This window comes from Leucoraja erinacea, chromosome 27 (genome assembly GCF_028641065.1).
Source record: "Leucoraja erinacea ecotype New England chromosome 27, Leri_hhj_1, whole genome shotgun sequence".
Taxonomy (NCBI): Eukaryota; Metazoa; Chordata; class Chondrichthyes; order Rajiformes; family Rajidae; genus Leucoraja; species Leucoraja erinaceus.
In genome coordinates, this window is record NC_073403.1 from 1,043,458 (window position 1) to 1,058,477 (window position 15,020).

Below are 15,020 nucleotides of genomic sequence, written 5' to 3' on the forward strand. Positions count from 1 at the left end.
GATGCTCCTTCTTCCTTCTAACCCCTCGGCCCCCCCCTTTATTCTCAGCGCCCCCCCCTCTGATAATCCTACTGATAGTTACAACGAGTTGACACCAATAAACCAGACACGTGTTTCAAGCATCATTAGAAACGACTTTATTTGAAGGTCACCAGGAATTTAAAGAGCAAAGCAATGTCTGGAGTTGATATCATCTTGGTCAGGTGAGAGAGAGAGAGAGAGAGAGGGGCTGTTTATTGTTTACTAATTTGGACCTCCTCACGCGAATCGACAACCTGCCCATCAACCAACGTCTCTGTAACGGTTATATACTTCTTGGTAGTCACCACTTCCGGTGCTTAAAGAAACAAACATGGGAGTAATTAGTAATAAAACAAGTAGAAAGGATCACAGTCCGCGAGCATTAATTGCCACATTCCATTTCACTGCACATGTCGTATGTGTATGTGACGAATACACTTGACTTCAACTCTTTCACAGTCAATGAAATATTTTGGAAGTGTAGTGATGGTAGAAATGTTGCAGACAACATGTACACGGGCCTGTTTCCACGCTGTATCTCTAAACTTAAGTAAACTCAACTAAACTGTGTGAGCTGTATAATATAGAAACATAGAAATTAGGTGCAGGAGTAGGCCATTCGGCCCTTCGAGCCTGCACCGCCATTCAATATGATCATGGCTGATCATCCAACTCAGTATCCCGTACCTGCCTTCTCTCCATACCCTCTGATCCCCTTGGCCACAAGGGCCACATCTAACTCCCTCTTAAATATAGCCAATGAACTGGCCTCAACTACCCTCTGTGGCAGAGAGTTCCAGAGATTCACCACTCTCTGTGTGAAAAAAAAGTTCTCCTCATCTCGGTTTTAAACGATTTCCCCCTTATCCTTAAGCTGTGACCCCTTGTCCTGGACTTCCCCAACATCGGGAACAATCTTCCTGCATCTAGCCTGTCCAACCCTTTAAGAATTTTGTAAGTTTCTATAAGATCCCCCCTCAATCTCCTAAATTCTAGAGAGTATAAACCAAATCTATCCAGTCTTTCTTCATAAGACAGTCCTGACATCCCAGGAATCAGTCTGGTGAACCTTCTCTGCACTCCCTCTATGGCAATAATGTCCTTCCTCAGATTTGGAGACCAAAACTGTACGCAATACTCCAGGTGTGGTCTCACCAAGACCCTGTACAACTGCAGTAGAACCTCCCTGCTCCTATACTCAAATCCTTTTGCTATGAAAGCTAACATACCATTCGCTTTCTTTACTGCCTGCTGCACCTGCATGCCTACCTTCAATGACTGGTGTACCATGACACCTAGGTCTCGCTGCATCTCCCCCTTTCCCAATCGGCCACCATATATATATAATATATTTATATAATGGTATATGGACACACTGATCTGTTCTGTAGTCAATGCCTACTATTTTCTGTTGTGCTGAAGCAAAGCAAGAATTTCATTGTCCTATCAGGGACACATGACAAATAAACTTTCTTGAACTTGGACTTGAAGTGTGAAAACGTACACTTCCAGATTCAGGGACTATTTCTTCCCAGTTGTTATCAGGCAACTGAACCATCCTACCAATAACTGGAGAGCAGTCCTGAGCCACTATCAACCTCATTGAAGACCCTTGGAATATCTTCAATCGGACTTTATCTTGTACTAAACGTTATTCCCTTTATCGTGTATCTGTGTGCAGTGGATGGCTCGATTGTAATTGTGTAATGTCTTTACACTGTCTGGTTAGCATGCAACAAAAGCTTTTCACAGTGCCTTGGTACATGTGACAATAAACTAAACTAAATACACTGAGGATCCTCCATGAAGAACAGTATGTAATCTGAAGATATAGTGTCACATATCTGAGAACTCTTGTCCGATAAATGGGTTTTCTTTGCTAAAGATACTTGGGCAGAATCTGAATTTGGTGCCAATGGCCACAGCCCAATACAATAGCGGTCATGATTAATATAGAAAGTGTCCTACTATTAGCAAGACCCGAGAATGCTTGGGTAGTTTACACCCCAGCGGTATGAACATTGACTTCTCCAATTTCAGGTAGTCCCTGCTTTCTCCTTCTTTCCCCTCCCCTTCCCAGCTCTCCCACAGCCCACTGTCTCCACCTCTTCCTTTTCTTCTCCCCCCCCCATCTCCCCCCACATCAGTCTGAAGAAGGGTCTCGACCCGAAACGTCACCTATTTCCTTCGCTCCATAGATGCTGCCTCACCCGCTGAGTTTCTCCAGGATCTTTGTCTACCTTCTATTAGCAAGATGTCTTTTGCTGACCAACCTATCAACCATCTGCGGCCAGAAAACTTGAAACCCCATTATCCATTCCTTGCCTCCAGAGATGCTGCCTGTCCCACTGAGTTACTCCAGGATTTTGTGGCTATCTTTGGTTTAAACCAGCACGAACAGTTCCTTCCTACAACATTTTGTGTCCACTGTTGTGCATCAGTTCCAGAGCCAATGTCCACAATGAGGTGGACATAAATCGGACAGGACGCTGGCTTATGGAAAGGGAATTCATAAGTTTAATAACAGTGGCAAAGAAACTGTTCCTGAGTCTAGTGGTGCACACTTTGAAGCCTCTGCATTGTCTGGCCGATGGGAGTGGGAAGCAAAGGGAATGAGTGGTTTGGACAAGTCCGTGATTATGTTGGTTCAGGAATAACTACTCCCCCACAGCCATCAGGCTATTAAACTCAGCTCGGACAAAACTTTGAACATTAATAGCCCATTATTTGTTATTTGCACTTTATCAGTTTATTTATTCATGTGTGTGTGTGTATATTTATATAATGGTATATGGACACACTGATCTGTTCTGTAGTCAATGCCTACTATGTTCTGGTGTGCTGAAGCAAAGCAAGAATTTCATTGTCCTATCAGGAACACATGACAATAAACTCTCTTGAATGTTGGTGCTTTCCTGAGTGAGCTGGAGGTGGAGCTGATGGTGGAGGACTGGTTAAGATTGTAGGATCTTCGCTCCATAGACGCTGCTGCACCCGCTGAGTTTCTCCAGCACTTTTGTCTACCACAAACACAGCAGTTGGGAGACGGAGCGAGTCCAGACTGGGGAGGGTTTTCTCTCCCCACCCATTCACCCATCCCACCAGTGACAGCGATCCCAGGGTTGGCCACCCTGCTGCTTATATCAAACGCATCAATTAGTGACAGTACTCAGTACTTACCCTTGACTACTTCGACAGTTTTGACTTCCGTTGTGTGGCTGTTGAAGACAAAAAGAGTAATAATTAGGCAACAAACAAAAAGCAATTGGTCAAATAAGATTCTGTAAAGAATGAAGTTCAGTGCTCAGTCCTTCAAAAGCTGTGGGTTTACAGCTGGAGTGGACAGAGATGGAGGTCAAAGTTCATAAGTGATAGGAGCAGAATTAGGCCATTCGGCCCATCATGTCTACTTTGCCATTCAATTGTGGCCGATATAACTCTCCTTCCTAACTCCATTCTCCTGCCTTCTCCCCATAATCCCTGATGCCCGTACCAATCAAGAATCTATCTATCTCTGCCTTATGCCCCTGTCCCACTTAGGAAACCTGAACGGAAACCTCTGGAGACTTTGCGCCCCACCCAAGGTTTACGTGCGGTTCCCGGAGGTTGCAGGTAGTTGCCGGAGGTTGCAGGTGGTGGAAGCAGGTAGGAAGACTGACAAAAAACCTCCGGGAACCGCACGGAAACCTTGGGTGGGGCACAAAGTCTCCAGAGGTTTCCGTTCAGGTTTCCTAAGTGGGACAGGGGCATTAAAAATACCCTTTTTCTTGGCATCCACAGTCGTTTGTGGCAATGAATTCCACAGATTCACCACCCTCTGGCTAAAGAAATTCCTCCTCATCTCCTTCCTAAAGGAACGTCCTTTAATTCTGAGGCTGTGACCTCTGGTCCTAGACTCTCCCACTAGTGGAAACATCCTCTCCACATCCACTCTATCCAGGCCTTTCATTATTCGGTACATTGCAATTATGTCCCCGCTCATCCTTTTAAACTCCAGCGCGTACAGGCCCAGTGTCGTGAAACGCTCACCATATGATAACCCACTGGGATCATTCTCATTAACCTCCTCTGACCCTCTCCAGAGATACCTCTGATGGAATGGAGCGAATGCCAGGCATATCAGTGTGATTAAATTGGCAGAACCAACTCCCCCTCCCATTCCGAATCCGACCTTTCCGTCCTGGGCCTCCTCCATGGCCAGAGTGAGTCCCACCGTAAATTGGAGGAGCAGCACCTGATATTTCGCTTGGGTAGTTTACACCCCAGCGGTATGAACATTGACTTCTCCAATTTCAGGTAGTCCCTGCTTTCTCCCTCTTTCCCCTCCCCTTCCCAGCTCTCCCCACAGCCCACTGTCTCCGCCTCTTCCTTTCTTCTTTCCCCCCCCGCCATCCCCTCATCGGTCTGAAGAAGGGTCTCGACCTGAAACGTCACCTATTCCTTCGTTCCATAGATGCTGCCTCACCCGCTGAGTTTCTCCAGTATTTTTGTCTACATGTTTGGCCTAGGCAGCTTGGGGAAAGGACCTGTCCCTCTGCTGTACTGGTGTACGTTCTATGTTCTAAGGGAGTGAGATGCAACAGCAGAGATCAGGTGTTGAGGTGCCAATCAGACTGTATTCAATCATTTGGGCATCACGGTGGCACAGCGGTAGAGCTGCCGCCCCAAACGCCAGGGTCCCAGGTTCGATCCTAACTACGGGCGCTGTCTGTATAGAGTTTGTACGTCCTCCCTGTGACTGCGTGGGTTTTCTCCGGGTGCTTTGGTTTCCTCCCACACTCTGAAGACATTAGGTTTGTAGGTTAGCTGAGTTCTGTAAATTATAAATTGTCCCTAGCATGTGGGATAGTGCTGGTGTACGGGCTGTACTGGTCGACGCAGGCATGGTGGGCCGAAGGGCCTGTTTCCATGCTGTATCTCCAAAGCCTAAAAGTCTAAACTCAGGCCATTATTGGAAGGTAGACACAAAATGCTGGAGTAACTCAGCGGGACAGGCAGCATCTCTGGAGCGAAGGAATGGGTGACTTTTTGGGTCGAGACCCTTCTTCAGACTGGAGTATAGGATTGAGGGGCAGAGTGGCCTACTGCATCAGTCTATTGGTCAAGCAATGCATCTGGGTAGCAAAGCTTCACTTTGTCTGTTTTTTTGCCTTTTACCAAAATTATTTGTAACATTTACAGGTTAATGAAGCACGAGGGAAGGAGAGGAGAGGAATTGTGCATCGGTCAATGGTCAATGATAGAAACATAGACAATGGGTGCAGGAGTAGGCCAATCGGCCCTTCGAGCCAGCACCGCCATTCAATATGATCATGGCTGATCATTGAGAATCAGTACCCCGTTCCTGCTTTCTCCCCATATCCCTTGAATCTGTTAGCCCTAAGAGCTACAATAACTCTAACTCTCTCTTGAATACACACAGTGAATTGGCCTCCACTGCCTTCTGTGGCAGAGAATTCCACAGATCCACAACTGTCTGGGTGAAGAAGTGGTTTGAGGTTTGGATGATCGTCCCACCTGACATGCTCTCCATCCAGGAGACGGCGATATTGGGCGATCTCCATCTCCAGCCTGGTTTTGATGTCCAGGAGCTGTGTGTAGTCTTGGCTCTGCCTCTGCATGTCCATCTGGATCTGGGACAACTCTGCATCCCGATCGCTGAGGATGTCCTCGAGGTTGAGCAGCTGGTCGGCGTACTGCTCCTCCGTATCCTGCAGGTTGGCTTCCAGCGATGATTTCTGCATTAAAACATTGACAATGAGTAACATTGACGGGTGTGGAGAGGATAAACCGCTGAGGGGCAAAACCTGACACAGCACTCACCACAGTCATGAGCGTGTGTACATCAATCTCCACCGACTGCAGTTTGCGCCTCTGCTCATTGTATTGTTCTTTCTCTTTGGACACCTGTTGGCTGCTGGTACTCATCGTTTGTTTGACAACACTCGACTGAAAAAAAAACATAAAGGATTTTATTCCTTGGAACGCAGGAGGATCTTATAGAGGTGTATAAGATCAAGAGGGGAATACCTTAGAAAGGGGAGATGCACAGAATCCTTTACCCAGGGAAGGGAAATGAATATCCAGAGGACATAGATTTAAGATGAGAGTGGAAAGATTTAATAAAAACTAACCCAATATAGAAAATAGAAAATAGGTGCAGGGGGAGGCCATTCGGTCCTTCGAGCTAGCACCACCATTCATTGTGATTATGGCTGGAATTTATTTGTTTGAAACCACAACCTCTCCAATTATCAATTGTAAATGTCAATAGACATTTTTATTCCAAACTTGACCACAAAGGATTTTTTTAACAGATTCCCACATTGCAATCAGCAGCCTGCCGGCACCCAGATATTGTTCCAATTATAGGTACCTGCTCCTTGAAACATTTCTCAGCCTCCAGTTGGTTATTCTCTGCCATTAATTCGTAATTGCTTCTCAGTTCGGCTAGGGTTTTGGTCAAGTCCTTGGCCGGAGGAGCGTCCACTTCCACGGTGACTGTGCCGCGCAGCTGGTGGCGGAGAGATTTCATTTCCTAACAAGGGAGAAAAAAGAGATTCAGACCTCGAATATTCATCCTACCGTCTCAAAGGATAGGGTATTAAAGCTGGTTGTTTATGAAGGAACTGCAGATGCTGGAAAATCGAAGGTAGACAAAAGTGCTGGAGAAACTCAGCGGGTGCAGCAGCATCTATGGAGCGAAGGAAATAGGCAACGTTTCGGGCCGAAACCCGAAGGGTTTCGGCCCGAAACGTTGCCTATTTCCTATAGTGGAGATTGTTCAACTCTTTGCATGGAGCGGAGGAAATAGGCAACATTTCGGGCCGAAACCCTTCCCAGTTTTACAGATTGGAAGGAGTGTTGATTGGGGAATGTCATCTCAAAGGACTTTGCTCAGTGGCCGAAAGTTCACCGCAACGTGAGGGCATTAGGAAGATATGGATTGTGGCAAATGGTGTTGAGGTGTGGAAGCAGGAGGGAGATTCTGGACTTGATGAAATTACAATGAAAGCCATTAGAATGTATGAATGAATGAATGATGAATGAATGAATGATGAATGAATGAATGAATGGATGAATGAATGAATGAATGGATGAATGAATGAATGAATGAATGAATGAATGAATGAATGAATGAATGGATGAATGAGTTCATGAGTTCATCGGCCAAGTATTCACATACAAGGAATTTGCCTCGATGCAGTGACCCCAGCACTTTCCATTGAGAAAACCATTGGTTGGTTTAAGGGAGGTACAGTGGTGCAGCAGGTGCAGCCACTGCCTCACGGCACCAGAGAGCCGCATTTAATCCTGACCTCGGGTGCTGTCTGGGTGGAGTCTGCACTTTCTCCCTGTCACACAATCAAAGTTGGCTCCTTGATGCCACAAGCCAACTACATGACGAATGGCATCAACGTTTCCATCGTGTACTACTCACATCATCATGACTCTTCCTGATGTAGATTAGTTCTTCCTTCATTGCTTCGATTTGTGACTCCAGATCACTTCGGGCCATGGTCAGTTCATCTAGGACTTTACGCAACCCAGCGATGTCCATCTCCACACCACGCCTGATGGCCAGCTCTGAATCATACCTGCAGGACACACAACGGGGCTCGTCAATGTTCATAAGTGATAGGATCAGAATCAGGACATTCGGCCCATCAAGTCTACTCTGCCATTCAATCATGGCTGATCTATCTCTCCCTCCTAACCCCATTCTCCTGCCTTCTCCCCATAACCCCTGACACCCGTACTAATCAACAATCTATACCTTAAAAATATCCACTGACTTGGCCTCCTCATCATTCCGTGGCAAGGAATCCCACAGATTCCCCACCCTTTGATTAAAGAAATTCCCACTCATCACCTTCCTAAAGGAACGTCCTTTTATTCTGAGGCGGTGCCCTCTGGTCTTGGAATCTCCCACTAGTGGAAACATCCTCTCCACATCCATTCTATCCAGGCCTTTCACTGTTCTGTACTCCCTCCAATGCTAGCACATTAGTGTGGTGACCAGCACTGTACACAACATTCCGTACAGCTGTAACATGAAGTCACACCAGATAGATGGAACAGTACGGCACAACTCTTATACTCAGTGGATTGGGCCATGGAGGCCAAGTGTTGCCTTCACTACCCCATCCATCTGTGCGGCATTTTTGGGACATTTTTGGGATTTTACGTTCAGCCAGTATTTGACATCCCCAAATGCATCACCTCACACTAGTTCGGATTACATTCCATCCATAGACACAAAGTGCTGGAGCAACTCTGGGATGACGGGGCTGTCATATGAGGAAAGATTGAAAAGACTAGGCTTGTATTCACTGGCATTTTATAGAAACATATAAAATTATAAAAGGACTGGACAAGCTAGATGCAGGAAAAATGTTCCCAATGTTGAGCGAGCCCAGAACCAGGGGCCACACAGTCTTAGAATAAAGGGGAGGTCATTTAAGACTGAGGTGAGAAAAAACCTTTTCACCCAGAGAGTTGTGAACTTATGGAATTCCCTGCCACAGAGGGCAGTGGAGGCCAAGTCACTGGATGGATTTAAGAGAGAGTTAGATAGAGCTCTAGGGGCTAGTGGAGTCAAGGGATATGGGGAGAAGGCAGGCACGGGTTATTGATAGGGGGCGATCAGCCATGATCACAATGAATGGCGGTGCTGGTTCGAAGGGCGGAATGGCCTCCTCCTGCACCTATTTTCTATGTTTCTATGTTTCTACACTGTAAATGGGTCAATTGTAATCACGTATTGTCTTTCCGCTGACTGGTTAGCACGCAACAAAAAAGCTTTTCACTGTACCTCGGTACACGTGACAATAAACTAAACAGAGACTGAGAAGACCAGCCCCTCCACTGCAGTTACTGTAGTTAGTCTTCCACAAGGGAGTCGGTGAGGCAGAGCACAGGGTGTTTGTGTGACATTACTGTGACATGACTCACTTGGTTTTAAAGTCATCTGCAGCCAGTTTTGCATTGTCAATCTGCAGCAGGACCTTGGCGTTAGCCAGAGAAGCAGCATTGATCTGAAAAATAAGACATGGCATTCGTTACTGAACCAATGTCCTTAATATAAAGCAGCAGAGAATTCAGGAGAACACAAAGTGCCGGAGTAACTCAGAGGGTTAGGCAGTTGGAAGAAGGGTCTCGACCTGAAACGTCACCCATTCCTTCTCTCCAGAGATGCTGCCTGTCCCGCTGAGTTACTCCAGCACTTTGTGTCTATCTTCAGTTTAAACCAGCATCTGCAGTTCCTTCCTACAACCTTCTTCAGCATTCGGGAGAACGTGCCCAGAGAGATGAGTGGGTGACGGGACGGGACAGGACACTGCAGGAAGGGCCCAAGTGGTGGCAGAGAGCAGGTGATAGGGAAGCTGAGTATAGGCAGGAGAGGAGACCCTGTGTGTCAGGAGTTACGGGGAGAAGGCAGGAGAATGGGGTTAAGAGGGAAAGATAGATCAGCCATGATTGAATGGGGGAGTAGACTTGATGGGCCGAATGGCCTAATTCTTCCCCTATCCCTTATGAACCTGTGAGGAGCAGAGGATGGGGGAGACGGAGGTGGGAGGAGGGGATAGAAACATAGAAATATAGGTGCAGGAGTAGAGGCCATTCGGCCCTGAGTATAGAAGTTCGAGCCTGCACCATTCGCCATTCAATATGATCATGGCTGATCATCCAACTCAGTATCCCGTACCTGCCTTCTCTCCATACCCCCTGATCCCTTTAGCCACAAGGGCCACATCTAACTCCCTCTTAAATATAGACAATGAACTGGCCTCAACTACCTTCTGTGGCAGAGAGTTCCAGAGATTCACCACTCTCTGTGTGAAAAATGGGGGGGGGGGGGGGGGAATGGGGGGGGGGGGGGGGGGGGGACCACTACTGCTCTTACAGGACTGTGGTGTGGAGTATTGATTCATGCAGCTTCTGCAGCATTTGATTATTGATTGGGAGCGCAGGTGATCGAGAGGTAAAGGTGTTTCATTGTCATATCTTCTGGCAAGGGAACAATGACATTCTCGTTGGAGTTTTACAGACACATTTATCACAACAACACACAGATAAATCATCAATGATACAATGTAAATTAGTTTTTAATGTTTCAGAAGGAACTGCAGATGGTGGAAAAATTGAAGGTAGACAAAAATGCTGGAGAAACTCAGCGGGTGCAGCAGCATCTATGGAGCAAAGGAAATAGGCAACGTTTCGGGCTGAAACCTGTAGGGTTTCGGCCTGAAACGTTGCCTATTCCTATAGTGGAGATTGAACTGCAGATGCTGGAAAATGGAAGGTAGACAAAAATGCTGGAGAAACTCAGCGGGTGCAGCAGCATCTATGGAGCGAAGGAAAAAGGCAACATCTGAAGAAGGGTCTCGAACTGAAACGTCGCCTATTTCCTTCGCTCCATAGATGCTGCCTCACCCACTGAGTTTCTCCAGCATTTCTGTCTACCAATGTAAATTAGTAAATCATCCACACTCGAAGCACTGCGAAGGGCCGAATGGCCTCCACCTGCACCTATTGTCTATCACTCTGTCCAGGTGCATCACAACTTGGTTTAGCAACAGCTCTGTCCAAGACCACAAGAAATTGTAGAGTGTTGTGGATCCCAGGTTCCATCAGAGTGACCACTGACCAGCCCCCCCCCCCCCACCCCCCCCCCCCCCCCCCCCCCCCCCCCCACTCAACCCCACCCTGCTCTGCACTATATTCGACACAGTTATTTTCTCTCCTGATGTATTTGTCTACGGTACGATTTGTCTGGTGGCGCAGCGGTAGAGTTGCTGCCTCACAGCGCCGGAGACCCGGGTTCGATCCCGACTACGGGCGCTGTCTGTACGGAATTTGTACGTTCTCCCCATGACCTGCGTGGGTTTTCTCCGGGATCTCCGCTTTCCTCCCACACTCTAAAGACGTGCAGGTTGGTAGGTTAACTGGCTTCGGAAAAATTGTGAATTGTTCCTAGTGTGTGTGTGTGGGAGAGTGTTATTGTGCAACGATCGCTGGTTGGCACGGACTCGGTGGGCTGAAGGGCCTGTTTCCGTGCTGTATCTCTAAACTGTCCATGCAGAACAAAATCTCTCACTACATCTTGGAACACGTCAAGGTCATGTGGTAGGGGTAGAATTAGGCCATTCGGCCCATCAAGTCTACTCAGCCATCCAATCATGGCTGATCTATCTCTCCCTCCTAACCCCATTCTCCTGCCTTCTCCCCACAACCTCTGACCTCTGCACTAATCAAGAAATGTTTGATAATAATAAATCGATGCCAAGAATTCTGTGGAAACCAAGACGACCAGGGCTGGCCTGGTCAACCTAACTGTCTCAGCCACACAGGCCTGATGTCCAATGCTGTCTTCCTGCACCATGGTGGCACGGCTTGGGAGAGCTGGGGCCTCACAGACAGCGTCAGGGACTCTGGTTCAATCCTGACATGGGATGCTGCCTGTGTGGAGTTTGCATGTTCTCCATGTGACTGCATGGGTGCTGCGGTTTCCTCCCACATCCCTAAGACGTGGGGGCTTGTGAGATAATTGCCCCCTGGTGTGTAGGAGGTGGATGTGAAGATGAGATAGCATAGAACTAGTGTGAATGGGAGGTCGATGATCGGTGTGTGGACCCGGTGGGCCGAATGGCCTGTTTTCATACTATATTTTTCAATTTTACTCAATCAAAGCATGGGCAGTCTGATCCTATGAAGATCTGACCTAGAGGTGAAAGTGATGTAAGATGGCCCAAGAACCTGGCTGCAGAGCTGGAGCATAGAACAGTACAGCACAGGGAAAGGCCCTTCGGCCCATCATGAATGCACCAAACATGATGCCAGGACCAATTATATCTGCCGACACGCAATCCATCCGTTCACCACATATCCATGTACCTAGCTAAAACATCACTATCATGTCTGCCTCCACCACCACTCATGGTTGCACATTCCAGGCTCCACAACCTTCCCCACACATGTCCTTTAAACTTTGCCCGTCTCACCTTCACGCTCCACCCTCTAGCTCGGACATTCCCACCCCGGGGAAAGGTGTTGACTGTCTACCCTATCTGCCCCTTGGTTGATGATACCATGGTTGTAAAGGTGGTGAGTTGGTCTAAATCCTCAGAGGTTCACTCACCTGGACACAGAGATCCACTCACCTGGACACAGAGATCTACTCACCTGGACACAGAGATCCACTCACCTGGACACAGAGACCCACCACTCACTCACCTGGACACAGAGATCCACTCACCTGGACACAAAGATCCACTCACCTGGACACAGAGATCCACTCACCTGGACACAGAGATCCACTCACCTGGACACAGAGATCCACTCACCTGGACTGAGAGATCCACTCACCTGGACACAGAGATCCACTCACCTGGACACAGAGATCCACTCACCTGGACACAGAGATCCACTCACCTGGACTGAGAGATCCACTCACCTGGACACAGAGATCCACTCACCTGGACACAGAGATCCACTCACCTGGACAGAGCACTCATCTGACCTAAGAGGTTTCACTCACCTGGGCACGGAGGCTGCTGATGGTCTTCCAGTGGTCTCCCATCTCTCGGACGTCGGCGGGAGACCTCTTGTCGTAGAACTCTCGGATCTGCAGCTCGTACTGGTGGTTGGACTTCTCCAGAGAGTGGACCTTGTTCAGGTAGGTGGCGAGGCGCTCGTTGAGATTCTGCATAGTCTGCTTCTCGTTGATGGAGAAAGCCGCCAGCCCCCCCGAGTTGTGCTGCCCCGAGTAGAAGCTGCCGATGTTGCTGCCTTTGTTGGGGGCATAGCTGGAGGAGATACGGGTGCCCCGCCTCGGGGTATTGTAGACACTGGCGGCTCGGCGTACCGTTCCCACCCCGCCACTGCCGGCGCCCCCCACACTCATCCGCTGTGAACGGTTAGAGCTGAGCACCACTGACCCGGACCGGCGGGACTGCCTCGAGTGATCCTGCTGCAAGCCGTAGGACTGCATGGTTAGTCTGGAGATGTGGAGCCTCGTAAACTCAGCCTGAGAGAGCAGGGTTGTGTCTGGACCCAAAACGCCCGGGACTTTAAATACAACATCGCTGAGGGTGCGGCAGTCCGGTCTGACCCGCAGAATGTAGACGGTCAGGTTTAGAACCAGGAACCAGGGTGTCTTGGCTCAGGTACCTGCATTGCTGCAGCCGGTGGAACCACATGTCTCCTGCCTCCCTGCCAGCGGCACAGTCCGGCCCAACAAGTGTGGGTGGTCGGTTACACAAAAAAGCTGGAGAAACTCAGCGGGTGCAGCAGCATCTATGGAGCAAAGGAAATAGGCAACGTTTCGGGCCGAAACCCTTCTTCAAGAGCGCCTCTCTAAGTCTTAGTCCTTACGCCTTAGTCCTCTCTAAGTGTGCGTGGTCCCCGGACTCCAAACATCCCCACAGCCCTGGATCACCAGACTGATTCCTGGGATGGCAGGACTTCCATATGAAGAAAGACTGGATAGACTCGGCTTGTACTCGCTAGAATTTAGAAGATTGAGGGGGGGATCTTATAGAAACTTACAACATTCTTAAGGGGTTGAACAGGCTAGATGCAGGAAGATTGTTCCCGATGTTGGGGAAGTCCAGAACAAGGGGTCACAGTTTAAGGATAAAGGGGAAATCTTTTAGGACCGAGATGAGAAAAACATTTTTCACACAGAGAGTGGCGAATCTGTGGAATTCTCTGCCACAGAAGGTAGTTGAGGCCACACAGTTCATTGGCTATATTTAAGAGGGAGTTAGATGTGGCCCTTGTGGCTAAAGGGATCAGGGGGTATGGAGAGAGGCAGGCAGGGATGGGATACTGAGTTGGATGATCAGCCATGATCATATTGAATTTTTGCTTTACATTAATGACATCCATGGAAAAAGTCGCAAGTACGACCAGACTATTCGCTGATGATTGTTTGCTGTACCGTCCAATCAAGTCAGCTGATGATGAAGATGATCTCCAAAAGGATCTCGATACTATGGTTGAGTGGTCACAACAATGGGGCAGCAGTTCAACCCTTCCAAATGTGAAACCATGCGTGTCACCAGAAAGAGGAATCCAAGCGAAACATCTTACAATATACTTGGTGCCACACTTGAAGAATCCAAACAAACCAAGTATCTTGGCATCAAATTGCAGAACGGTCTGTGTTGGAATGGTCAGACTCATCACGCAACGGTGAAAGCAACGGGTGTCCTAAACTTTCTGAGGAGCAACTTTCATCATCGTTCAACTTCTGTCAAGGAGAAGCTATACTTCACCCTCGTTAGACCTCATTTGGACTACGCAGTTGCAGCATGGGACCCTACCCATACACAAATAAAAACATTCCTTCCATCGAACGAGTCCAAAGACAGGCAGCTCGATTTGTTACTAACACCTATGAGGGAGAAGCAAGTGTCACCAAACTTCTGAATTCTCTGGTCGGGGAGGAACCCTCTCCAAGACAGACAGACGTGAAGCTCACCGTTTGACCTGTTTTTACAAAATGTTAAATGGTCATAGATCACAAGACCTACACCAAACCCAAACCAATTAGGAGCAGACGAGGGCATTGGATCCAATTTGTGATCCCAGCTACAAAGACAGATGTGTTGGTACAGCAATTCGTTCTTCCCCCGCACACACAATTAAAGCATGGAATAATCTCCACCCAACTATAGTTACCCAACCAGATGCAACTACATTTAACGTAGCTCTTTCTTCCCAATAACCCATTCCGGCTAAAGTCCTCCCTTCACCATCTCCAGTTTAAATTCCATTTGGAATATTTTGGAGGACCAAGAAACCAAGAATGGTGGTGCAGGCTCGAAGGGCCAAATGGCCTACTCCTGCACCTATTTTCTATGTTTCTATGTTTATAACGTGTCCGCAGGAACAGCGAGCTCTGCGGTCAGTGCAGAGTCTGGCCGGCCGGCCACCGCTCACCACCCACCACCCACTACCCTGCTCTGCTCCTTCAGCTTCAGTCAATGTCC

At 48.1% G+C, this 15,020-nt stretch overlaps 1 protein-coding gene across 1 annotated transcript; it reads right to left on the reverse strand.

Annotated features, from left to right (window-relative positions):
* Positions 1–113: 113 nt before the first annotated feature.
* LOC129710073 (keratin, type I cytoskeletal 19-like) lies at positions 114–13,089 on the reverse strand. Its single transcript, XM_055656777.1, has 8 exons — positions 12,563–13,089; positions 8,977–9,059; positions 7,463–7,619; positions 6,398–6,559; positions 5,845–5,970; positions 5,539–5,759; positions 3,202–3,239; positions 114–337 (listed from the first exon to the last, which is right to left on the reverse strand). The coding sequence occupies exons 1-8, from the start codon at positions 13,013–13,015 to the stop codon at positions 234–236; spliced, it is 1,344 nt and encodes a 447-aa protein (XP_055512752.1). The 5' UTR covers positions 13,016–13,089; the 3' UTR covers positions 114–233.
* Positions 13,090–15,020: the final 1,931 nt, after the last annotated feature.

Excerpts from the sequence above, each read along its gene's own strand:
- LOC129710073 (XM_055656777.1), bottom strand. The coding sequence starts at position 13,015 with ATGCAGTCCTACGGCTTGCAGCAGGATCACTCGAGGCAGTCCCGCCGG. Across the intron at positions 5,971-6,397 it reads AGAAATGTTTCAAGGAGCAG|TCGAGTGTTGTCAAACAAAC; the intron begins GTACCTATAATT and ends TTTTTTTTTCAG. Across the intron at positions 3,240-5,538 it reads CTGGATGGAGAGCATGTCAG|CCACACAACGGAAGTCAAAA; the intron begins GTGGGACGATCA and ends TGTCTTCAACAG.